At 42.6% G+C, this 27,477-nt stretch overlaps 1 protein-coding gene across 14 annotated transcripts in view; it reads left to right on the forward strand.

The window, feature by feature from the left end:
* DTNA (dystrobrevin alpha) overlaps positions 1 to 27,477 on the forward strand; it is a 715,983-nt gene that overhangs the window by 593,939 nt on the left and 94,567 nt on the right. For 6 of the 14 annotated variants that reach the window (XM_029591217.1, XM_029591220.1, XM_029591215.1 and 3 more), the window contains 4 exons: positions 8,130 to 8,207; positions 11,246 to 11,338; positions 17,748 to 17,835; positions 20,575 to 20,669. In XM_029591217.1, coding sequence (XP_029447077.1) covers positions 8,130 to 8,207; positions 11,246 to 11,338; positions 17,748 to 17,835; positions 20,575 to 20,669 — 354 coding nt within the window. The remainder of the gene's footprint in view (positions 1 to 8,129; positions 8,208 to 11,245; positions 11,339 to 17,747; positions 17,836 to 20,574; positions 20,670 to 27,477) is intronic. The other 8 variants (XM_029591223.1, XM_029591225.1, XM_029591226.1 and 5 more) reach the window with 3 other exon arrangements.

The raw sequence follows: 27,477 nt of genomic DNA on the forward strand, positions 1-27,477 counted from the left end.
GTCGTGGGGCGCCACGGCCGCGGAGCACAACAGCAGTTGGTCATGCAATCGATAAGAGGGGAAACTACTTTAGATCTAATTCTCAGTGAAATACAGGACATGGTGCAAGGGGTAAAAGTGGTTGATCCACATGGCAATAGTGATCATAATGCAATTAAATTTGGTATAATCACTGACTGGTGAATATTTAGTAAAATTACTATAGTAGCATTTAACTTTAGAAAGGAAGATTATAATAAAATGAGGAAATGTTTTAGAAAAAACTAAAATAAGCAGTTTCCAAGGTTAAAAATTTGAATGAGATATTGACATTGTTTAAAAATACCATCTTGCAAGCTCATATAAACTGCATTCTATGCATTAAAAATGGTTTAAGAAAGACCAAATGAGTGTCAGCATGATTGAATAGTAAGGTGAAAGGGGCAATTAAAGCCAAGAGGAGTTCTTTCAAATAAGGAAAATAGAGAGGAGGATAAGCACTGGTAAGTTACATGTAAAACAGTAATAAGGCACACTAACAACTGTAGGAGATATAAGACATTTCACTGCTGTATGCAACAAGATATGAATTTTAACTTCCATGGATACTGACTGGTATTCCAGCAATGGAACACAGAGACAGCACTAAAAAACAAGATGAGGTACTTTTGACCAGGACAACAATACTACCCAGGTTATCCGATCTGCCTATTTTATTTAAGGGCTATAAGCTTCTCTCCGCAAATAGGGGTAGATTTTTAAAAAAAGCGCGTTCGCGTACTTTTGTTGGTGCACCAGGCGCAAACAAAAGTACGCTGGATTTTATAAGATACGCGCGTATGTTATAAAATCCTGGATCGGCGCGCGCAAGGCTGCTGATTTTGGGCAGCTGGCACGCGCTGAGCCGCGTAGCCTGCCTCTGTTCCCTCCGAGGCCGCTCCGAAATCGGAGCGGCCTCGGAGGGAACTTTCTTTCACCTTCCCCTACCTAACCCACCCCCCGGCCCTATCTAAACCCCCCCCCCCCCACCTTTATCCATGGATTTATGCCTCCCGGACGCGCGCCAGCAGGCTGCTGGCGCGCCGAGACCTGACCTGGGGCGGTTCCGGAGGGTGAGGCCACGCCCCCGGAACGCCCCGGGCCGAAACCACGCCCCCGGGCCCGCCCCCGAAACATTGCATCCCACCCCCAAAACGTCGTGTCGTTCGGCCCTGCCCCCGACACGCCCCCTTCAGAAAACCCCAGGACCTACGCACGTCCCGGGGCTCTGCGCACGCCGGCGGCCTATGCAAAATAGGCGCGCCGGCGAGCAGGGCTTTTAAAATCCGCCCGATAATGAAGTAAACCCCCCATGTGTATGGAATAGAAAAACAACCCAAGTCTATCTGGAGACTAAAAACAACTATCCAAAGGGCAGATTACCAGAGGTCAGCTCACAGAAAAGCGCTAACATGACAGAGCAGCGCTGATCAATAGGTGACAGGACCAAGATCAGACCCTGGTCCTGGGCACCATATAGCAGGAGCAGTGACCTCCACCCCATCTCTGATGAGAAAGGAAGGGCCAGCCTTCTGGAGGGAAAACGACCCTGTCCATCCTGCTGCTTAACTATGCATGAGCTCTCTTGCATATTCATGCTTTGCCTGATAAAAGCAGCCAACAAAAAAGCCTAAAAAGGAGGGTAAGTGAAGGAAAGACAATCAGCACCTGATGACGCTTATGACATCACCCTTGCCCCTCCCAGCAACTAAGGAAGAGCGCCTGAGTCCAAGATGAGACGTCTGCATGCAAGAGATTCCTGTCTGTTCATGGTTGTTCGGGTCAAAGGACAGCCAGCACAGGCACCAAGAACACAAGCTCTTTTTCACCTATCTCCATGGCCTCCAGCCAGAGACTGCTTCAGAGTGAAACAGAAGGTAATCTAATTTTGGGGGCTAGTTAGGTGCATTTATTAAAATATCCAAAGCAGGTTAAAGCCTCTGATATATTTGAATTCACTAGTGATGCAGAGCTCTATTAGTATAAACCTGAAAAGTCTGACAAATAAAAGTCTGATTCTGTGGAAAAATCCCATGGTCTTTTTTGAACTATTCGGATTAAATAGGCATAGGAGGTGATAGAGGTAATCGTCTGTAGCACTGCCTGAAGGAGAGGAAAGACGTACACAACAGACAGGTTGCAGAAAACCCTCATACTGCTTACAGAATGAATTTGAAAAGAAGCTTGCCAGAGAGGTAAAACCTAAAAATAAAAGCTTTCCAAGTACATATGAAGCCTGTGAGGTCATCTAAAGGTCCTCTGGTTTTACCGAGAAGAATAGTGATGATTATGAGCAACAAAAGCAAATCACTGTGAAACTGGAAGATGGAATACAGACGTGGCCAACGTCAGCCCTCAAGAACCACAAACAGGCCTTGTTTTTAGGATATTCACAATAAATATACATGAGATAGATTTGCATGTACTACCTCCATTGAATGTAATTATATCTTATGCATATTCGTTATGGATATCCTGAAAACCAGGCTCATTTTTGGCTCTTAACGATCAGAGATGGCCACCCCTGACGGAAGAGACAAATCGACAAAATAATGAGAAACAAAGCAACAGAACCAGATTTTATTCACACAGAGTTACAAATTAACTAAAACATGAAATTGCAAACCTATTGCTAGTAATCTATAACCCAGAGGTAGGCAGGTCTGATTTTCAAGATATCCACAATGAATATGCATGAGATGTATTTGCATATAGTGTATGCAGATGGCACTCCAGGACCGGATTTGCCTATTTCTGCTATAACCTATAATGTAAAGGGTGGCCAATGTAATGCTGATTTTTAAAAAGGGCTCCAGGATTAATTCAGGAAAGTATAGCATGACGTTAGTGCCAGGCAAAATAGTTGAAGCTATTCTTAAAAGCAAACGCATTGGCCACATACACAGACCTGGCTTAATCGGGAAGAGTCAACATAGTTTTAGCAAAAGGAATTCTTGCCTTACCAATCTGTTAGATGTTTTTGAAGGTGCAAATAAACATGGAAAAAAGTGAGCCAGTTGATGTGTAATGTACTTGGATTTTCAGAATGCATTTTGGCAAACTCCCTCGTGAGAAACTCTTCAGGAAATTAGGACATTGTAGAATAGGAGGCAGTGTCCTATTGTAGAGTGCTAATTGGTTAAAAGACAGGAAACAGAGTAGCACTAAATCGTTTTTCAAATGGAGAAAGGTTATTAGTGGAGTGCCCTAGCGATCTATACTGGGACCAGTCTGTTTAACATATTCATAAATGATTTGGAAAAGAGAGCAACAAGTGAGATAGTCAGGTTTGCAAATACAAAGTTGTTAAAACTGCAGCAGAATGTGAGGAATTGCAGAAAGACCTTCTGCGACAAGGAGACTGGATATCTAAATGGCAGATAAAATTTAATGTGGGCAAATACAAAGTGATGCACATAGGAAAAAATAATTTAAGCTACAGGTACACAATGCTGGCTTCTTATTTGGAATCATTACCCAAGAAAAGGACCTTGGATTCCTTGTGGACAAAAGTTGAAATCCTCAGCTCAGTGGGCAGTAGCAGTCAAAAAAGCAAATAAAATGTTAGGAATTATTTGGAAAGAAGCAGAGAGTAAAATGGAGAATATCATAATGCCTCTGTATTGATTCATGGTGCAACTGAACCTTGAGTATTGTGTGCAGTTCTGGTCGCCCCATCTTAGAAAAGACATAGTAGAAAAGGTATTGAGAGAGGCAACAAAAATGATAAAAGGGCTGAAAAGTCTGCCTTACAAAAAATGACTAAACAGATTAGGACTCTACAGCTCGGAAAATAAATTACTGAGAGAGAATATGATATAGGGAATGGTTATTTACCCTTTCAAATAATACTAGACAAAGGGGAAACTCCATGAAACCTAGCAGCCAGAAAAGGATGAGAGAGAGAGAGAGAGAGAGCGAGCGCACCTTACTATAGTGCCTATGCCCTACATAGGTATTTGAATCCCTATGGGAGGGCTACCTACTAACTCGGGGTGGGGATTAGGTATGAGCGTCGGGGGTTGGGGGCCACTTTCGCATTCCACATGAGACCTACGGACAGAACAGTGGTCTCTAGTGCAGATTTGCTGGCCGTCGGAGTGAGGACGCTCACTCCAAGAGGAGATTTGGCCAACATTCTCTCCACCTAGCATGTTGTTGCCCAGGTAGAGTTTCCATCAAGCTAGGTAGAGAGAACGTTGGGCAAACCACTTCTTGGAGTGAGCGTCCTCACTCCGACGGCCAGCAAATCTGCACTAGAGACCACTGTTCTGTCCGTAGGTCTCATGTGGAATGCGAAAGTGGCCCCCAACCCCCGACGCTCATACCTAATCCCCACCCCGAGTTAGTAGGTAGTTAGTATGTAGGGCATAGGCACTATACTATAGTAAGAGTCTCTCTCTCTCTCTCTCTCTCTCTCTCTCTCTCTCTCTCTCTCTCTCTCTCTCTCTCTCTCTCTCTCTCTCTCTCTCTCTCTCTCTCTCTCTCTCTCTCTCTCTCTCTCTCTCTCTCTCTCCTCTCTCTCTCTCTCTCTCTCTCCTCCTCCTCTCTCTCCCTCTCCCTCCCTCCCTCCCTCCCTCCCTCCCTCCCTCCCTCCCTCCCTCTCTCCCTCCCTCCTCTCTCGGACTATCGTGGCCTGTGATGATTTCGTCCACCGCGATAACAGACTGAAACAATCATCGTGCACTGGGAAAACATCGCATGCGGTGCTGTTTTCGGGAATGGCGAAAACATCGCCGCACCATTGTCAAGGCAACTAACATAGCAAGATATAAAAGAAGTTTGGACAAGTTCCTGGAGGAAAAAATCTGTAAACCATTGTTAGCCAGATAGACTTGGAAAAGCCATTGCTTATCCCTGAGAGTGAACAGCTAGAAATAGATCTACTTTTTGGGATGTGCCAGGTACTTGTGACCTAAAATGGCCACTGTCGGAAACAGTTTGGCTCGATGGATCTCGGTCTGACCCAGCTTGGAATGTCTTAAATTCTTAAGTATCTGAGAGGAGATTGATGCAGCGGGGAGGTAGCATGAGATAGGGGATCCTCGTTCCCTGGTCCTGGATCCCTCTTTCCCTCATTTTCCCTCCATCCTCGATCCTCCTCTTTTCCTGGCTCACCTCCATTTACAATCCTTCCTCTCTCCCTTTTGTCCCCCCATCTCTAATCCTCTCCTTTCTCCCTGTCATCCCTCCCTTTCTTGTCCCATCCCCAGATCCTCTCTCCTCCATTTCTTCCCAAATTCCTAAGATCCAGTCCTCGAGCCCCACTTCCGATCACTAGGATCCCTTTCCTCCACCCAAAACATCTCAAGCAACAACAAAATTATTTCCCCAGATACAGTACATGAAACTAAAATCTAGTCTTATATTCGTTGACATTTTGAGTATTATAACCAATGTTTAGTTTTTCATGTACAGCATTGTATGTGCTGCTAGTGGTATGTAAATAAGATATATTATCAGTAATTCTATTATTTAAGTACATCCTAGCTATCTAGTTTAGTAGCTGCTATTATTAAGTGATTTTTTTTTATGATTTTTAGTCAGTAATTTTAGTGAATTTTAGGTATTTTTGTTTCTTAATTACTAATTATAAGGATATGATTTTGAAGTTGTTTTTAGGTCTGAAACGTTATTGTTAATATGTTGTGAACCGTTACGATGGACTGTCTTAGAGACGGTATACAAAACCTAATAAATAGCTCAGATTTTGACTTTGGTTTCAAGTAAAATAAGTTAAGTTGGTCTGCTCTGTATATGATTCTAGGCAGTGCCTGATTTGCTAAGGCTTTTCTCCCATTCTGCGCTTATGGAAAAAATTAAGCTTAGTAAATCAAGACAGTAGTGTGCCACACTGCAGTGGCTATTGCATTTCCACTGCGGTGCAATAGCAAATGTATGCAAATTGATGCAATAAAGATTCTGTGACAGCAAACCAGGATAGACTCGACTATCTTGCTTAGGTTTGCATCTTTTCACTTGTGCCACACATTTCATGATAATCAGATGAGGAAATTTAGGCAAAAACTATATCAAGGCATTCATACTTGAAATAATTAGTCTCATGATGTCTGTTCCAGGTATAGATAATGAATATTATTCTAGTTCCAATACTAGACATGACAATGTCACTAGTTCTGCTCCCATTCTTTGCATATTACATTTCAAACAAGCAGTTTGGTCTTGCTCAGTGTATTGTCACTGTCCCTATAGGAGAGCATTTTACTTGGTAATTTTGTAGTCTAATGTTGGAGCTAGGGAAAAGAAGGGTAAGCAAAGATAGCTTGCACTCAGCGGTGGCCATAAAATTTCAATTTCCAATGTTGCCCATAATTCACAACCCTTATTATAGGTCTGAACTTTGATTCTGATAATGACTTTATTGTGGTCATAGTTGTATGCCCCAGCTGTGGCTAAAAGGATTAGTTTGCTGCATAAACATCTATATAAAGCTTGATGTTCACAATCTTTTCAACCATGTATGTTTATACTTAGTCAGCTGAAGTAGAAATATTAACATAAGAGTGAAACTAAAACTGTATAGTATATACTACCCTCATTTTTAGCTAATCCCACTCATCAGCTTCAGGAAAGCAGGTATAAGTAAAATGTTGGTTCATTGTCCTGCCCTTGTGAAAGCTATTTATTGGCAGCTGCGTGCTCCAGATATGCTTTATTGTGCACTAGTTAGGACGTGAAGTGGATACTGTTAACGCCCAAAGGCCTTGGACTGGCCTGCTACTTCATGCATGTGTTAATAGTTTGTATCAGAAAGGTAACATAATTCAAGACTATAATATATTAGTCATTGGCTTATTTTGAAAGATTAAAAGTAAAATAAAATAGTACAATAGAATTCTGTTTATTTGAGAATCTATTCACCAGAAACTCTTGTTACCTGGGGGAAAAAATTGCAGTCCCCAGACAATGATCTATTATCTGAAAATTGATTGGCTTCATATGATCCATTATCCAGAAAAATTGCTATTATCTGGAATGGCCTTGGTAATGGTGCTCTACTGTATTGCTTTAGCATACCCAAAAATTGTGTGATGTTTTTTTTTCCCCTGAGTAAAAATGAGCTTATATTAGCTATATCCCTGTCCATGGCCAGGCTAGAACAATGGTATAGCACATCGTTGGGTAGAGATATATTAATGTGTTCCGGCAAAGATCCCTTGATTTTGGTGAGAAAGAGTGCATATTACTTGCGTTTCCTACCTGCTTCTCATGCCAGGGCCCGGAATTACTACATACCAGTTACTACAATAGTATACAGCTAACTCCCAGGGAACCATATTCAGGACCATGCCATGCCATGCCATGTCAGCTGAAATTCATTGTGAAAACATATCAGCAAACTGGACCACCACCCTTTTGTTAATATCAATGAGTCGGAAATTCAAAGCAAGCTTATTCAACTGTCTAGTGCTTAAAATAAATGAATAAATATATACATATCTATAATTCCATTTTTCTTTGGTTTTTTTTCATTTGCTTCTTTTTTTAATTACTCATGATAAATTTCTATAGTTACTATGAGGTGCACATCCAGCGTTAAGCTCTGTTCCCATATAAATTGAACACACTCACAGTAAACTGAGGGCAAACTCTGTCAAGTATAGTAAAATTCTACATTTTAGGCCTGATGTATGAAAGTGTTTTCCTCATTTTGTATGGATGGGAAAAAAATGCTTCATGTGTCTGGCCTTGCATTTGCCAGGGGGAGGTATATGTTATACTCACTGATAGCTAAATAATGTTACATGTTTCTTTGGTTTGGCTTTAATAGGTTTGACATAGAGCGGTTTGATTTTTTTTTTTTTTTTTTTTAAATTAGTGTTTCATTTCTCATACAGTAAGGATTGATTTTATTTTAGTCTGCCAAGATTATGTATTATTTTGAAGAAATCAGTGTTAATTGTCTTGCAGCTTCAATAATACAGTGTGCATTTTCTTTTACTCTTGTTACTGGGATTTAATTTTCTGAGCTCAGAAGTAAGGGTTGAGTTCAGAACGTCACCCTCCTGTAGCATTTCATGGGTCATGTTCTTCATTGCGCTGCAGTTGCTGGTCACCCCTTTTCTCAGTTTTCCCGTTTTGTTAATTAGCTCTCCTCACAAGAGTAACGAAGTAGAGCAGAACAAACAGCAAGCTAGGACTGCTCTGAGTTTGCTAAAGGGCAAAGGGTAAGTCCAAAATCATAAGTGTGTTGGCATCTTGAATTAATACAACTAATATACAGCCCTTCTGTGGGAGGGCAGCACTGATTTTCATATTCTTATTTTGTTTTATAGGGAGTTTTCTTACAATTTTCTTTTAATCCAACTAACCAATTAAACTGTGTGCACTTTAAAAAGAAATGGGCCAATTTACTAAGCTGCAATAGAATAGTTCATTCCCATGCTGTTTTACCACAAGATTTCTACAGGATTTACTAAAATGCGGTACCTGAGTATATGCTTCCCTTCTAGCAGACGGAGACGGAGTCAGGATTCAAAGCTGATGTCACCTTAGATATACCCTTGCAGTGGCCTCAGCCCTCCAGTATTCTCTTCAAAAGCCATTGTGGACATACTACTGAAAAATTTGATTAAAAATTTGGTTACAACTTGATGATAATTTGATTAAAACTTGATTAAAAATGGACAACCATAATTGTACTCAACCAAACATAAGCACTGAATCCCAACAAGATTATAGATGCCCTGATCTAGGGATTGGGTGACAGTTTACCCGTAACTTCTTGGAATCGAGATTCACCTCATGGGTGATTCCTTAGCACCGTTCTTGAATAGCCATGGGCGGGATGCTGAGTCCATCTGTCTACACTAAGGAAAACAAAATTATCAGGTAAGTAAATTCTCCATTTCCTAGCGTGTAGCCAGATGGACTCAAGACCAGTGGGATGTACAAAAGCTCCTGAACAGAGCAGGAGGCTGCCCGCAGTCCAGTTAGCACCGCCCTTGCATAGGCTGCATTCTCTAGGGCCCAAACATCCAGGCGATAGAACCTGGAGAAGGTGTGCAAGGAAGACCATGTTGCCGCTTGGCAGATGTCGACAGGAAACAGTAGCTTAGCTTCTGCCTGGGCTCTAGTGGAATGAACTTTAACCTGAAAGGGTAATTCTTTTCCTAACTCTACATAAGCTCCCGTGATCACCTCCTTGATCCAGCGAGCTATGGTAGCTCGCGAAGCTGCTTCACCTTGTTTCCTTCCACCATGAAGAACAAACAAGAAGTCCGTCTTGCGCACTGGTTCCAAGATTTCCAGATAGTGCACTAAAAGCCTACTGATGTTTAAATGGCAGAGGAGGCAGTAGTATTCCATGTCCTTGTGTCTATCTAGGGACGGTAAGGAAATGGGCTGATTCAAGTGAAACTCCGAGACTTCCTTGGGAAAGAAGGAAGGAACAGTGCGAAGCTGTAGCGCTCCTAGAGACATCCGGAGGAATGGCTCCTGACATAACGCCTGTAGTTCTGTGATGCAACAAGCCGAGCATATCAACACCAAGAACACAGTCTTCAGCGTTAACAGGTGCAGGGACAGACTGTGCAGCGGCCGAAAAGAAGGCCTTGCTAAAAAGTCCAATATTAAATTAAGATTCCACAGGGGAATCGGCCACTGTAAGGGTGGTCGAAAGTGTTTAACTCCTTTTAGGAAATGGGCCAAGTCCGGATGTGCCGATAGGCAGGCTCCGTTCACCTCGCCTCTGAAACAGGAGAGAGCCACTACCTGGACCTTCAAGGAGTTAAAGGATAACCCTTTATTCAGGCCATCCTGTAGAAATTCCAGAACCATGAGGATTTTGGTCGTCCGAGGGGCAACCTAATGGCAGCCCAGCACTGCAAAGCAAACCGCAGTTTAGTAAATGCCATGGAATTTTGCGTTGCCCAGCCAAGAAAATTGTGCATTCCCAGCCACGGCAACAAGCAGTGGCAGCCCCATATTCTGAGAACACAATCTTTCAAAGGAGCCTTGAGACCCAGTCAAAGCTCCCCTCCTTCACTCCTTGCCTGAAATTCCCTAATGATCTAGTGGAGAAGAGCATGACCCCCCTTGCCCACAACCCACCAGGCCATTAAGAAACATGGGCCCCATTAAGCTTCTCCCCCTGTTGCCAATCCCTGCCCCTTTTAACAAAATAATGCTCTCTCCCACCACCAGCTCTTCCCAGACGAACCCTGAACTCCCTGGGGTCTAGTGAGGGTAGAAGTGATCCCTACTTTCTCCTGCCCCACTGACACCATTTTCTACAGTAGAGCCAGCTGACCCCATAAGAGGAAAAGAAACGCCTGGGATGAGCCGGAATCACTTTGGAAAATGGCACTAGCAGCAATAGGAGCAAGTGGAGATCACTCCTCGCATAAGACCTCAGGGAGTTTAGGTTACATCTGGGGATGGTCAGAAGGATAGGGGATAGATAATGGAAAAGGAGGAGTGAGCACTATTTTGTTACAAGCAAGACTTGGCAACAGGGGGTGGGGCTTAAATGGGGAGTGGTAATTTTTCCTTTATTGATGGCCTGGATGAGTGTGTGGGAAGCAGCTGTTGACCTCCCCCACTAGACCACTGAGAATTTCTGGACAGAGATGGGACTTTGACCGAGCCTGGCGGTCCCTATAAATTTAGGCCGCAGGAGCATCACTTGGTGCGTTAATCCTGGCAATGCTTACCGGAAAAGGTTAACTATACCTCGTAAGAAATAATTAACTTTCTGAGAGTAGCATGGTTTTCAAAGTCTACCGCAAGCCATGTTATTCTTTTCCCATTATAATGAGCTCATTTGCATGTGACAAGGCTCATTATTTTTAACTTGCGGTGGGCCTGCTTTTTTTTTTTTTGTGCGTTAAACTGCATTATTACAGATTAATGTGCATTAGCCCCATTTATTAGGCGTTATCGTGGTAACGCAGCATAGTAAATTGGCCCCAAAAAGAGTAATCATATCTTAGGCATACCTACATAACTGAAGACTTTCCTAGCTTTTGTCCATGACTGAATTTGTTATCCTGCTTTTCAGATTCTCTGACATCTGTTAGAACTTGTACCAGCTTTTCTAGCCTTTTTATTTTTTGGTCTCTGAAGTTACTTTGTTCCAGATTTCAACAGTTTTTTGTTGTTTTTTTCCTTGGTTCGCATGCCACATTCTCACTTGCTCCTGCTTTTTTTTTTCTGTCTGTTGTGTTCATACCTGTCCCTCTTACCCTTTACCCCCTTGTTCCAGGGTACAGTACAGCCTTGATGTTGCCGAAAGGCTGGCTGATGAACATGTCCTCATCGGCTTGTATAGCGACATGCTGCAGAGCAACCCCACACGGTTAGTGCAGGTTTGGCACCTTTGTGGATACAGAGAATAGGGAGCAGATCACGACAGAATGATTCCCAGTGACTGCAGTTACAGTAAACACTTTAAAATGGACTCGTGTTAACGCACCATGGTGTCAATATTAGCTTTGCTGGCAGTAGGATCAGGAAAGTATTGTTGAGAGGTAACGAGCAATTATGTTCTCAGATTAGTTTGTGCCATTGTATAGTGGCGCCGTGCCAGCTCTCTCACTAATTTTGAAGCCTTTCTTCGGAGAAATCAATATTTTTGTAGGGAGCATTTGGACTTGTCTTCCTTTGCAGTAAGGAAGAGAAAACGTTAAGGTGAAAGCTATTTAACAAAATCAGGATAAGGCTTAAAATTTAGAAGGTGAATTTTAAGAAACGTGTGCGGGTGCACATGTGAGCGCGATTGCCGGCTCGCGCACATGGACTCAGCAATTTTATAACATACGCATGTATATGCATGCCTGTTATAAAATATGCATGTACATGTACGCACAAATTTATAGTTATGTGTGCATGTGCGCACAAATACCGCCTCAGTTACATAAGTGGGGGGGATTTTAGTAGATACGCGTGCTGACACAATTACCTGTTTCCCCAGTTCGCCTCAGTAAAAGAGAGGACTTCTTAAACCCCCTAGCTAACTCGCCTCCCTTTTACCCTATTAACCCCCGTCCCTTAAAACCCCTCTGATTAGCCTAGTATTTTTATTTCATGACTTACATGCCGTCCATCGCAGAAGTAAAGTTACGCGGATGGGGACCCCAGCGCGTACTGGCGTGCATAAATACTTACGTACTAGTTTTATTCGTTATTTCCTAGAGTGCCCATGCTCCGCGCAGACCACGTCCCTGCCCATTTTATGGAAAAAAATTGTATTCGCGTATCTGGGCGCCTCTTAAAATTTGTGCAGTGCATGCCAGGCTGATACACATGCATATCTCCTGGCTTTGGCGCATGTAGCACTTTTAAAATTCACCCGTAAAACTTTTGTGCTGGAATTCCCCACTTCTGACATGGAACTTTCCCCTACAGACTGAAGGAGACAATGCAAGCAGGTCGCTCACTACCTAATATATCTCGTCATGAAACCTCATTATGCCAAACATGTAGCATTGTCCTCTACCGTTGGAAATCTTTGCAGCAGGCACCTATCGTCAGGAGAGTTTATATAGGCTCTTCCCTAAGAGTACAGCAGTATAAATAGAATTTACAGCACAGCAGGCCTGAAGTTAGAAGTCTGCTTTATCCTAGCAAAGACCCTAATCTCACTTTGAATGACAGTGATTTGATTGTGGATTCAGAAGTTTGGTAAGAACTGCTTCAAAATTATTTGGTTAGCCACTAAAAATAAATGAGATTAAGAAATAAGAAAGTACGAATGGTGACATTGGGACACTGGAGGGCAAAAATGTGGGAGCCTGGATGCATCACAGAGGTGCAACATTTGAACAGTGAGGGAAAGTTCTGAATTCACTGCCTTTCTGGTGACCTTGGGGCCAATGTAATAAGCAGCGCTAAGCTTACCGTGGGTTTTTACTCGCATTTTACTGCAGGTTTTTTGGAGCTAACATAGCATTGGTATGTAAAAAGGGATTTAGAGCCAAAAACAGCCACACTAAAAAAAAAAAAAAAACAAAACCCATGGCAAGCTTAGCACTGGTACATGCAAATTGCAAGGTAATAGCCTAATTAGCTATTACCCTGCAATGCAAGGAGGTGTGCTAGTGGGGAAGCTACCTGGTGCATCTCCTGTTACCGCGGGAAGTGTAGCATCTACTCAAAAGCAGGTGTTAAACTTCCTGCAGCTGGCCTGATAAGTCCTCCTCCTCCTCCCCCAGGATGCCAAAACCCCTTCCTGAGGTCTGGCCCAGCCGGCAAGGTGTTTTGGGTCCAGGGAGCCTCCATTTTTCATACTTTTAAATGGTCATTGTTCAGTGAGCCTTTGTGCCAGAAAATACAGACCCAGACTGATTTAACATCTCTCCACCTCATCTTAGCCTGCAAAACCCCTCTTTCCCCACCAGGAACCCCTGCTGGTTCCTCCCAGCAGGGCTGTTCCCAGTTGGTGCTTTTCACTGATATATGTCAGTGAAAAGGACCAATCCCCATTCAGGGCAGCCTTCTGAAAGGGAGACTGGTCCAATCACTGACATGTGACAGTGAAGGGACCAATCGTCACTAAGTGATGGGGGGTGAATAAAGGAGTGAATAAATGTATTTCCTCCTTCACGTACTGACAACTGCTTCTTTGAGTACAAAAGGGATTGGTCCGTTCACTGATGTGATAGTTTTTTACTCTGAAAATATTTGCAGCTTGGCATGCAAATAGCTTCCAAGTAAAAAAAAAAAAAAAAAAAAAGCATGCTTTTTTCCTTCTAATGTCCTTTTTTTACGTGTGGATCATTTGCAAGCCATTAGTTTACTACATCCTGCAGGGATCCTGAGTTTTAGTGCCCATGTTAAGAAAAATCCATGCTGAAACGCAAAGCCAATTTTAGCATGGGTTTTATTACATCAGACCCCTTGACTTCAGCTGCTGTATTCTTTCATCTGGAGGCAAGGGGTACAAGCATGGCAGCACTGTACTGCTTGAAAAGACAGGAACCACAGCTGGAACAGACAGTGACCAGAGAGCAATGTTGTTTAGCGTTGTGAGAGAGGGGCTCTGCGGACTCAGTCCATCTCCAAATCAATACCAATAATACAATACTGTACAATGACACAAAATACAGCATAACATAACACAATACACTGTTTTTACTTAGCATATCAAATTGCATCCAATGTTAATAATTCCAGAACATCAACTCTAATATATCATTGAGGGAAAAGAAAGTTTGGTTGTAACACACTTTTTGGCTGAGTGAAAAATTGAATGAACCACAAATTTAGACATTTTCATTTCAAGTCAGAAATTATCTTTACTTCATTGACCGCCAAGAACATTTACATTTTCTGATTTCAAAGTACTGAGGTTAATTAGTATGGTGAATTAGAAATGTAGAGGCATTTCCACAGATAAAACAGTGTTTTATGCATGGAAATGGACTCTTTGAAATTTTTTTCCCTTTCTCCCTTTCTGTACCTAAAAAGTACGTGAGTGGTGCTGGAACACATGTACCTCTATGCAGAGAGAGAGAGAAACTGCTCCTGGGAACAGAGTCAGAGAGAGGTTAGCGGTTGAACACACACGCACGCAGAGTTCTGTGCATCCACGTCCACTTGTACATTTTGCTGGAAAAGTACCTGGTGTGCAGGTGCTTCTCCCAAATCCATTTCCAAAAGGAAAGATTGTCCTTTGAAAGTTGACGTAAAGTCTTCAGGTAAAAAGTTCCTGCAGACTTTATTTATTTAACATTTTTCTATACCAATCTTCATGAAAAGGATTCATATCAAACCGGTTTACATGAACTAGGGGTCTAAGTAAATGAAAAACCAATAATAATTATATAATTAGGTAATCAAATAACAAGTAGTTCAAAGCAAGCAAAGTTACATATAACAAGGAGATAGAACTTGGGAGGCTAGAGTAGCCAGGAAGTAGAAAGACAGCGGAAAAACTATAAGTTAAATACATATGAAGTATACTGGGCCTGGTGAGAGCATCTCGTCAGTAGGGCAGAGTCCGGATTGACCTTGACTTTACATTTCTGTTGGCCACTGAAAGTCGACCTCTTGCCTGGGTAAAATGGCTCACTTAAAAATCTGCCTCCTCTGGCTGCCCACAGCACACAGACTTTTAGCCAAGTAGACTTGAAAAAGTAGAGGAACATTTAGGTCAGGGAAGGGTAATGACCTGCATTTATGACATTTTCAAAAGTATGTGAACTATTCATCCCCTTCCCTGGCCATTTACATAAAAGAGCAAATACAAAGGACACAGCTGCTTTTAATATACATACATTACATGCTGCATGCATTGTTTCTCATTGAAAATTAGCTTAAAATGCACCTTAAAAGTATCCTTGTGTCTTGCACACAGGCTATTCGATAGTTGCTCCCCCCAACATGTACAGTACTGAGAAAAGGTTGTGAACCTCGTAGGATGATCTGTATTTTAGCACAATTTATACTCAAAACATGATTAGATCCTAATCTGTTCTATTTATTTATTTATTTATTTAAAATATTATATAATTGTTAATCAGTCTCTTACATTGCTGTTGATTAATTTTGGGTCATTTTTCCATACAGAATTGCTTCATCTCTATGATATTTGAGGGCTTCCTTGCATGAACACCTCATTTCAAGTCTTGCCACATTTCAATAGGATTTGGATTTGGCCAATCCAAAACACAAAATCCCTTCTTCAGCCATTCTATAGAAAACGTACTTGATTGTTTAGAGACGTTGTCTTGCTGTATATCTTATTCTAGGTTCAGCTTCAGCGCATTAACAGATGGCCTGACATTGCCTTTAGAACTTTCTGACACAAAGCAGAATTCATGGGTCAATCAATGATGCAAATCATCCAGGTCCTCATACAGCTCAGCCCCACACTATGATACCTCCACCACCATGCTTGACAGTTGGGATGAGGTTGTTATTTGGAAGGTAGTATTTGATTTTTTCCAAACAAATAGGCTGATGCAATATCCGCCTGGAAAAAATGGGCACTCATGATTGAGCTCTCGCTTTCCTATCGCACACCCATGCACCTCTCCCTGGCGTGCAGTGCAGTAAGCTAAGGAGCCGCTGTGTTAAAAAGGAGGCGCTAGGGGAAATTGTGTGTCTCTAGTGCCCACTCTGCTTTGGGTGTCCTGGAGAAGTGGCTGTGTGCGAGGTAGGAAAGCGGCCACTCAATTTTACGAGTATCTGTTTTCCTAACCCTTGCACAGCCACAGGTTAGGAAAATGGATGCTCATAAATTGAGTATCTGGTTTCCTAACCTGACCACCATCAACACATTTTGTTTTAATTTTTTTTATCACGTTGCTGCTTTCTGTGGTTCCTCCAACTTTATTTCGCCACAATATTGTCAGAGGAACCACAGAAAAGCAGTATTTTCTACTTTTCTATTAAACTTTTGGGGCTCCTCAATTCTTAATGCCAGCTCCAAACTCAGTTGTGCAGATTTTCTCTGCTTGGTGATTTACTTGTTACCCAATTATTTAAGTACCTGAGTCTGATTAGCCAATTAATTGTGCTAAGGAAACTAGGATTTCACTACTCCACACACACTGATTCTGCATTAGCCTTATTCTTTTCTACTTTTGTGTTTACTTTATACCCTTTTTATTCCATAAGAAAAGACCAGTTTCAATAAAGGTATCATGGTACGGGCTTGTAAATCTCATTATTATACTTGGGTTCACAAACTTTCTCAGTGCTGTAGATACATGCCAGAATAATTTAGACTAGCAAATTTGACTTTGTCGAGCATGTTTCTCCGCTCTGTGCAGGAAATATAACTCAGATGCAAGAGACTGAATTAGGCCTCAAGGTTTTCTTCCTCTGGCAATATACAGTAGGACTCTCAAAGGTTTCCTCTGAAATTGTCAAACCTGTCAGCTAGCTAATTTTGGTAATACAAAATGCCAGAATGCCAACATTTAAAGATTGCAGTCCCAATGCCCTTGATTAAGAACAGTATCAGTCATTCACACAAAATACCAATTTGACTTTGACACAAAAAGTTATATGCCTTGTATTACTATGTAAATAATTAATAATAATCCTTTCCCTCAGGTACTACCACACATTGATGTTGTAATTAAGCTGTGCATGGCTGCAGCAAAGACAAACGTGCCATAAACAACACAGGTTAAAATGGAGCAATAAACAAAAACTTTGAAAAATGGCCTTTATTTCCACCGGGTTATTTCATTGTAGATCATCACTGCACACATTGAACCTAGAGAGAGAGACCCAGAAGTTTTATGTATGTAAAGTACCTTTTAGGCTTCTAAAACATATTGTTCATGTTTAAAAAGAGACACTGAAATCAAAACATTATTCAGGTAAAATATTGAATTGTAAATGTTAATATTTCTGATTGAGAAGGTCACATAATGACCGAACATTTGCTGTATGCGGTGTTCAAAAGAACATTATAGCTCACAAGCCTTACTGATATGTTAGGGTGTCTAAAGTCACACTTACATTAAATACTGTACATTATATATTCTGAGCATGCAACATGCTCATGGGTTGAAAGAGAAAAGTGTGGGCTGTACCATAATATCATAATTTTGACAGTGCTTATTGTCCCCCACTAAATTACAACATTTATTCTTGATATTTTTAACTCTGGATTCTAGTAAGGCAAAATGGGGTTGGGATGCAAAAAAATAGCATTGCAAAGGTCATTTATGATACTTATAATAATGCCTCTTCTTTCTAACCAACCATTTTCTCTTCCTTCTTCCTGCCTTTTCCCAAACATCAAATAGCACGCTTGACAGTCCTAGTCGCTTAGATGAAGAGCACAGACTAATTGCCAGATATGCAGCAAGACTGGCAGCAGAGACAACTTCATCGGCAAGTATAGTAGACTCTGATATGGGGAATATATTTCTTTTCTCACGGTAAAGAAAGGCGTATGTGCTGGATAAAGCATGTATCATTTCGAAAAAGAGTGGATGAACTAAGAATGTTCGTCTTGGGGGAAAAAAAGAGGTGAAGAGAGAGTATGTTAACATTGGGCTAGTATTTAGGAAGGGCTTCCATAGGTTTATGAGGATCTTTTTAAGGAAGGTGAACCTAACTGTTCAAAACTGGGGATTCCCGATTTTCTATGTTTTTTAGGTAAAGGCAGACATTATATTTCAGTTTCCCCTTTAATTTTTCAGGTGATTAAGGCTAAAAGTATCCTGGTATGCAGCTGAAGGGACAAGAGATTGCATGCATGTGCACAAGTATCTACACTCACAACCTAAGAAAGAACAAACTACCTCAATGTGTGTTTAAAATTAAATGCATAAAAAATTATCCAAATGAAAGTGTGTTAAAATATTAATGCCATAAACTCTGATTCAGAATGATAGAGAAATACACTTTAAAATCATCAGACATGACTAGGATAGACCACGTGTCAGATTTAATCAAGGTGTCTTTCCTGGTGGTGTTTGAGACTAAAGTGGGCATGTGTTCGACAGTGAATAACCTTAATAGGCACTGCGATGTATGAACAGCTTGGACACGCAGAAGGTGGCTGAACATTATGGCTAAAATATTTTCATGCAGCCTGTAAGCACTCCTGTTAGATGAGGGGCCTTTTCCCCAGCTAAGTCTCAGAAAAATAACACCACCACACCAGTTTTGTTTTCTCTTATTCCACGTAAGAAAAAAATACAGTTCAGTAATAAATGCCTTCATGGTGACTTTTCATCATTCCACAAATCGGGGAGGAGGAAGGGTATACCTTGGATATGCGAGGGCCTTATCTTACTGTGGTCTTGGAATGCTTTTTTAATAATGGGATTTTGTTTACAGTAGGAGTTTAATATTTGTAAAATGAACACATAAGAATGTGCCATAATACCAAGGAGTTTTATTCAGGCTCATGCTTTCAGTGGGGAATAGGTTTGTTCTACTATCCTCAGCTCTCGACCTGTTAGCTTGAGTGCCTGGACAGAAAGTTAAACCTTGCTTCAAATACCAGATAAAACTCAGTCCTTGAATATCAAACAACGTTTATTAAAATGATGAACAGTTGAACACTCATGGAATGAGAAAACATCAAGAGTAGCTGCAAAGAAAGGAGAGACTGTCACAGTGTGATAAGTTCTGTCTGGAAGCTCAGTAGTCTGAAGGCGCCAACTGGAGCTGAGATAGAAGCTTACTCCTGGGGGAATTCTGCACACAAAAATTTGAAATTCTGCATACTTTATATTGGTCAAAATAACACAATATACACGATAGTCTTTAAGTAATTAATTGAAAATGTAATACAGAAAAAAGGTATTACTTAAAGATGCAAAGTTTTAAATATTTTGATTTTCCTAGAGGTTCACTGTAAGAATGTCTTTTTCACCCTCCCTACTCCCCTGGCCAGTCTCCTTTCACTTTGCCTCTCAGGCCCTAACTCCTCCACCTGCCATTATCTCTGTCCTCCCCCTCTAGGCTCAATCCCTTTCACTCTATCTACACTCCCAGAGTTTGACCCCTCTCTCAGTAGTGACCCTCACACAGGCTCCCTCTGTCCCTCTCTCTCACACACAGGCTCTCTCTCTCTAGTGCACATACACACCCCCTCATACAGGCTCCTTCTCTCTCTCTAGTGCACATACACACCCCCTCATACAGGCTCCCTCTCTCTCTCTCTAGTGCACATACACACCCCCTCATACAGGCTCCCTCCCTCTCTTGCACACACACCCACACAGGCTTCCTTTCCCTCTCACGCATACACCCTCACACAGGCTACCTATGTCTCTCTCTCACACACCCCTGCGCACTGGCTCCCTCTCTCGCTCACCCCCCTACATATAGCTGCAATTTTTATTTTTACGGTGCATGGCTCATTTGTGGAGTACACAGAAATCCAGAGAGATCTTTACTTTAAAAGTTTTGGTTTGAAAAATGTGTGACTGAATTAAGTGAACACATATTTAAGGAACTATTGTACTACTTAATACTCTGGCTACCCTGCCCATCCAAACCTTGTTTTATTAAAAATACAAGTTTAGAAGCACCAACAACCATCAGTAGTAATTTGAAAAGACCCATGTTTCATGCATTGACTTGCCTTTGCCCACTTACTCGTCTGCACATAAAATTATGCAAATGTCTAAAACTTCTGGAGGTAAAATGTTCTCCCTTCTAGTGCAGAGATTTTCTGAGCACTCAAGTTTAATTTATTGAGACCCATGTTAGAGTGCTCCAAAAGAGTTTATTGTAAGTATTTTGCTGTACCTCAGTCACCTCTATGCTCTGTGCATTTTTTTCTCTAAGAAAATATCTATAGTTGACAAAATAGAGAGCCATGCACCGAGGCACCCTGCTGGAAGGCTTCGGTACTCTGTGCAATTCAGTATTATCTCATGGCCCCATCTATTGATCTGCAACCACAATGCAAGCTGAATGATGAATCTGGCTTTCACCAGGAGAGCTTCCAGTGCTTTCATGGGAATAAAGCATCCGGGATCAGATAGAAATCAAACATATGCTCCTGTTGTTGCGGGACAAGACTCTACAATTTCTTAAAGTAGTTGCTGAAAGGACTTGCGTGTTGTGCCGGCTGTGAAGAGTAATTCATTCTGCTCTCTCTTGCTTCAGCAGACTCAGCAGAGGGGTGCCCCTGATATCTCCTTTACTATTGATGCAAATAAGCAACAGAGACAGCTGATTGCAGAACTGGAAAACAAGAACAGGTAAGAGTCTCTCACTGAGGTCTTTGCTTAAATATCCAAGCAGCAGCACTGGCGAACAGGAAATGTGGCTAGCATGCTTGGCAGTTAAAACTAAATCACGAAGAACCTCCACTCCCCCACCCCTTTTTTTGTTCTGATTTCTGTTTAAATCCCAAGGAGTTGTCCGTGTTAATGATTTGGACAGCACCTCCTCTCTAGTTGGTGTCCTCCTCTCTAGTTGGTGCCCTGTGCTGATACTTATTCATATCCCATGCAGGTAGCACACCAAGCATGCGTGTGTAACATGGCTGTAGGAGTAACCACCATGGAGAGGGTTGCACTCAGGAAATGAGATTTTAAAAAAAGAAGGCACGTGGCCAAATTAAAGGCTGCACATTTTTTTTTGTTACAAAGAAAATGTAAAAATGATCTGAAATAAGATGTTGGGATGAAAAAGAAAAGACTGAGGAAATAAAATCAAGAGAGTAAATGATAACAATAAGAAAAAGGCAAATTGCTCTTATGAGTTACCTAGCTTGCATTGCTGCTTTTGAGTCGATGATTTGACTTTTTCTAGAGTGCCCTCTTTAGCCTTTCTGTCTATTCTTTTTTACCTAAAAGAGAGCTGATGCTTTCATAGCCAGGGACAGTGTGCTCTACAGCCAGCTAACAAACACTGGCAACCTTCTTCTTCCCTCGGCAGGGAGGATGGTGTATCTAGCCAGACAGCGTGTTACATACAATAGAGAGATTTTTGGTTTTTTACAAGAGGTTTAATCCCAAATTGGGACCAACTTCAGCTAATGGTTTAGATCTTACCTTTGATGGTAGGCAAAAAGGCTGGAGAAGCGATCTTACTTGATCCATATTCTGTAAATCATGCACCTTTGGGCTGAGCAAGCTACATCCGGCATAGTTCAAAATCCTGTTTCAGAACAGTGAATTTTTGACTCATATATACTTTCTTTATCAGTCAATTCTGACCTAATTCAAAACAGACTAAGGGGTGAATTTTCAAAACATTTACGCGCGTAAAATTAACATAAAGGCATATGAGTAACTTATACACGTATAGATGCTGTTATGAAAACATCAAAAGTACGAGCTAACTTTTGGTCTAGCACTTTCATTTACACATGAAGAAACAGGCAAGATAGGAGCGTTCCAGGAGGTCCTAGAGGTACACACTCAAGTTGCTGTTTTATAAGAGACTTCCGCACATACATTTCTCAGCTTAGATAAGATGATAAGAATATGCCATACTGGGTCAGACCAAGGGTCCATCAAGTCTAGCATCCTGTTTCCAACAGTGGCCAATCCAGGCTATAAGTACCTGGCAAGTACCCAAAAACTAAGTCTATCCCATGCTACTGAGTCTAGTAATAGCAGTAGCTATTTTCTAAGTCAACTTGATTAATAGCAGGTAATGGACTTCTCCTCCAAGAACTTATCCAAATCTTTTTTAAACCCAGCTACACCAACTGCACTAGCCACATCCCCTGGCAACACATTCCAGAGTTTAATTGTGCATTGAGTGAAAAAGAACTTTTTCCGATTAGTTTTAAATGTGCTACATGCTAACTTCATGGAGTGCCCCCTAGTTCTTCTATTATCTGAAAGAATAAATAACCGATTCACATTTACCCGTTCTAGACCTCTCATGATTTTAAACACTATCATATCCTCCCTCAGCTGACTCTTCTCCAAGCTGAACAGCCCTAACTTCTTTAGCCTTTCCTCATAGGGGAGCTGTTTCATCCCCTTTATCATTTTGGTTGCACTTCTCTGTACCTTCTCTGTACATCTGCTAATTATCTTGCACAGCTGATATCAGACTCATCTGTTGGTTGGGTGAGAGGTCTGGGTGAACTGGGGGAGCTCAGAGTGTAGAACTAGGAAGGTCTTGATGACCTGGAGAAGGACTGGGTAAACTGGAGATTTCGGCAAACTGGTGATTTCAGTAATGCGCAAATTTTTTAAAATATATCAACTTGCGCGTAAACAGAGTTTTTACATGAGCAAGTCACAAATTTTTTCACTCAAGTTTTTAATAAAGACAGGAAAAATACACGCTTTCAATGCATTGCAGATTTTCACACATAAGGAAACACAATGGTGTAGGTTAGAGTTGGACATATGTGTATTTTATAATCTGCACACACCTGATACGCTCAGGTTATAAAATACTGTAGTAGATCACTATGTGGCCATATTCGCACATATATGAGGCCATGCGGAGTTGTTTGAAAGTCATCCTCCCAGATTTTATTATCCCAGTCTGGACCAGGGCTGGCATTTAGTGCCATAAGCCTTCGTTCACAACTACCCAGGGATTTCTTCTTCCCTATATCCTCTCCCAACCTACTGCAGCTAGCCCAGTCATCACAGCGACTGCTCACAGCCTGGAACTACATATGAGGGCCCCTCCCTACTACTACAAACTCTTCAATCCTGGGCCTTAAATCCGATCACTAGATGTCAGTATTATGCGATGACAGACCTCTTTCCCAGGGGACTCTGAGCACTACCTCCACAGCATTCTCAGCACTAGCCAGCCGAGGGAGCAGAGTCCTGGCCAAGGAATGGAACATAGGGCACACGACTGCCATGGACACCAGGCCGGCTCCAAGAGTGCTTCACACAGAATATGCATGTAAATCTACAAGGATCTGCCTCCAAATCAGGCAGATTATGCAGGTTCACAAAGAGCCACAAGTGACACAGTCTATCCAAATTTATTTACAAAGTGTGGCAGCTACTGTAAAATTTGCCTTTGGCCATAGAAATGTAGCAGGTTGCCCCACCACCATCCACTGCTGCTGCTGCTCTGATCTGTTACTGCCACTAAGGCCCAGCAGCCCATCCTGCTCACTCCCTCCTGCCACCATGGCCGTACCTAGGGGTCCAAGGCCCTATACTCTGATCTTTTTCCTTTGCCAGGGGTGATCCTTTCCTTTCCCTCCCCTGCTTGCCACTGACAGGAGGCTAACAACATTTCTTACTTGCATCCGCCACCTCTTCTGCCAACTTCATTCTGAAATCTGAGCTGCACAGGGCCCAGTAGACTTGCAGGATTTGCCAGGTGTTCAGGTCAGTGGGGATCAGAGATGCTGTGGAGGCAGCAGTCACAGCCCCGATGGTAGGGAAAGAAGTCCCTGGTCATCGCTCTACAGTGACGTGAACTGGCCCAACTCAGAATGGACACATGCAGGGATCTTGAGACAAAAAGTAAAATAGAACCACTGCATTATCACATTTCTTAGCACCCAGTCATATGAATCCAGAACATGTGGGTTTGTGCTCCCCTACCAGGAGATGGAGACGGAGCAAACTGACGTCACAGTATATATACACCTGCAGTGACATCAGCCTGCCAGTATTCTCCGTCTCCAGCAGATGGTGGATGTGCATCTCCCCACTGGGGATTGCTTCGATTTGAGAAAAAGAAAAATAAGGAGAAAAAAATAATTTGCCCCACTCTCCTGCAGTGATACCATAAGGGCCCTCCCCCAGTTGAGAATTCCTGAGGTGATTTCCATGGTCCCTCAGAGGTGTACCTTGGTCCGGTAGCTCGTTTTTCAGCTGGCGTAGACTTAGCTGCTTGAGCAGCTGAAAGGCACAGGGTGCAGGAAGCTGAGCGTGGTGGTGATGGCAAATGCCCTCTCTCCCCGCAGCCAGAGACTGTCTCTTTACTCAGCCAGGTAAAGCTGAGCTCAGGTAAGTGTTAAAAAAAAACAACAAAAAAACAGAGACAGTGAAGGAGAGTTCTGTTAGGGCTTCCTTCTTCCTGGTCTCCGTGCTTGGCGCGCCATTCTGATGATCATCCCACTCTTTGGGAAGATGAGGGACATGAGCAGCCTCCGTTGGCTAGGCCCTGCTCTGAGGCTTCTTAGTTGCGTGCTGCGAGGTAGACCTCAACAGCTTTTCGTGCACTACTTAAGCTACCCTCTACTTTTTATTTGTTTCTGTATTTAATTTTAAAATATAATCTTTTATTTGTCAATTTGATTATGTACGTTATACTTGTAAACTGCCTAGACCTACTAAAATTGTATAGGTGGTATAGAAAAGCTTCAAAATAAATAAATAAATCAGGATTGTCGGTTCAGCGTGTGCATCTAGCTGTGCATTCAGTTGTGCATCCTGTTTTCTGGATGCCTAGTCAAACTTTGTTGTGCATCCAGGCCCACACTTACTTGTGCATAAAAATTAAGCATTTTTTTGTGTGCTTGTCCTTGAGTGCCGCTTATTCTATGAGTGCCTAGGTATTGGAACACCTAGCATTGAGATACCTAAGTATCGGATGCCCAAGTGTTGAATGCCTAACTTTTTTGGATGCCTTATTTGAATGACTAGAATTTTTGGATGTCTAAAAAAAAACCAGCTAGACACACACTTCTACCTGCCGCTCAGCACACTGTTGGCCATAATGGTGCCTATACCTAAGAAGCCTAAGTGACTTTCTCCTTGCACTGCCTGTCATATTAGGGCATCTCAGCCAGGAGTGCCTGCTAATTTGTGCCAATGCTGTTTGGATGCTTAGGGAGATTTATCGTCCTCTGATTTCACGAAGCCTGGTTCTTCCCAGCCAGATGAGGGTCTACGTAAAGACAACTTAAGTGGGGCATCTGACTTTGAACTCCCCTAACTGGTTCCTCAGCAGGGGATGTTAGCTCAGTGAGTACACCCCAGGTGCCTCCTGGTTTGGATACTTCTACATTTTCCTTGGTGGAATTTTTCCAGGGGTTGCAATCCTTTCTTCAGGCGCAGTCCTCAAACCAGTCCAATGCTTCTGGAGTAGAGGAGCAAGTAGGAATCTTGCCTGGACCTTCTGTTACACTCTGGAGTACTCCTAGAGTGGTAGTGGGTTGTCCTGATAGAGACCCGGATGGTACGGATGATGACGCTGATCCTGATTCTCTGCAGGATTGTGAAATCCCTCCATGTCTAGAAACATATAGAACTATGCTACAGTTCTTTCATAGAGATGAACTGCCATCTCTGATCTCCCAGACCTTGAAAATGCTTGGGGTCCCTGGGACAGATTCTGTGTCTGAGCCAAAGAGAAATCCCATTTTGGTTTCCTTGTGTAAAGCCTCTTTTTTCCCAGTGATGAAGGCCATTCAAGAATTGATTCATCTTGAGTTGGGTGCCCCAGAGGCAAATTTCAAATAGTGTTGTGTTTTGGAAAGCCTGTACCCTCTGGATCCAGTGGTGAGAGAGTGTCTACGTTTTCTGAAGGTAGATGCACTTGTGTGTGCAGTTTCCAAGTGGAACACTATTCCTGTGAAAGGAGGAGCGGCTTGAAGGATGCTCGTGATAGATTGAGACTATCCTTAAACAGGCATTTGAAGCAGTGGCAATGACCTTGCAGATCGCTTCTTGTTGTTCCTTGGTGGCTTACTCATATTTGCTTCTCTCCCAGGAGGCTGATGACTCTGGGGTAAATTCCAGGCAGTTATGGAACCAGCCATTGCCTTCTTGGCCGATGCGAGCTGTGATTTGGTCTGCACTTCAGCCAGAGGAGTGGCTTCGATAGTAGCGGCCAGGCACCAGTTATGGTTGAGAAATTGGTCGGACGATGTAACCTCCAAGGCTAACCTCACCAAGTTGCCCTTTAATGGCTCGCTTTTATTTGGGAGCGAGTTGGAGAAACTGGCCAGTAAGTGAGCCGAATCTCTGGTTCCTCATTTGCCAAAGGATAAGAAACAGATGCAGTGCTTCTTTACCATGAGGGGTTGTGCTAGAGGATCCAGGCATTTTAGACCCTATAGAGGAGTAACTTTTCAGAGGACTCGACCTTTCAGAAAGTCTCAGTCCTTTCGCCGCAGTCAACCCAGAAGGGGCGCAGGCTCGGGTAGTGGAACCTCCCAAACCTCCCAGGTTTGCTGACCCACCTCTGTGAACAGGAGATAGAGTGACGCCTCTCTCTCTCTTTTATCAGAGGTGGCTCAGTCACATCGGATCAGTGGGTCCTGGAAGTGATACAAGAATGATATGTGATGGAGTTTTGCAGTGTTCCTCAGGACATGTTCATGGAGTCTCCTTGCCACTCGCTGCAGAAGAAGCAGGCAGTGGAAAGTATATTGACAAGGCTCCTCGGTTTGAGGGCTGTGGTCCCAGTGCCCACATCTCAAAAAAATATGGGGCGATATTCCATTTATTTTGTCATGCAAAGAAGGAGGGCTCCTATCTTCCCATCCAGGATCTCAAAGTGTCAACCGTGATCTGTGGGTGAAACATTTCTGCACGGAAACACGGCGCTCAGTGATAATGGCTGTGCAGTCAGGGGAATTTTTTACCTCCCTGGATCTGTCAGAAGCGTACCTTTAAGTTCCCATCTGACCCGAACCTCAGTGTTTTCTGTAGTTCACAGTTCTGGGGCGCCATTTTCAGTTTCAGGCACTGTGCTTTGGTTTGGCCAACATTCCCAGAACCTTCTCCAAGATAATGGTAGTAGTTGCAGCAGAATTGAGAGAGGGTGGAAACCTAGTACACCCGTATTTGGATGACTGGCTGATCCAAGCCAAGTTGCCAGAAAAGAGCCACCTAGTGACTCTCAAAGTGATTTCCCTGCTGCAGGAACTCAGCTGGGTGGTGAACTTTGTCAAGATCAGTCTTCAGCGTACTCAGTCTCTGGAATACAACTGAGTTCGTTTTGACATGAAGCAAGGCAAGGTGTTCCTGCCAGAAACTCAAATTCAGAAGTTACTAGCACAGCTCCATCTGCTGATGAGCATTCTGCGGCCGACCATATGGTCTTACTTGCAAGTACTTGGCTTAATGGCGAAGAGCCTGGAAGTGGTAGTGTGGGCGAGGGTGCATATGC

The sequence above is a fragment of the Rhinatrema bivittatum genome, chromosome 2 (genome assembly GCF_901001135.1).
Source record: "Rhinatrema bivittatum chromosome 2, aRhiBiv1.1, whole genome shotgun sequence".
In the NCBI taxonomy this organism is placed as follows: Eukaryota; Metazoa; Chordata; class Amphibia; order Gymnophiona; family Rhinatrematidae; genus Rhinatrema; species Rhinatrema bivittatum.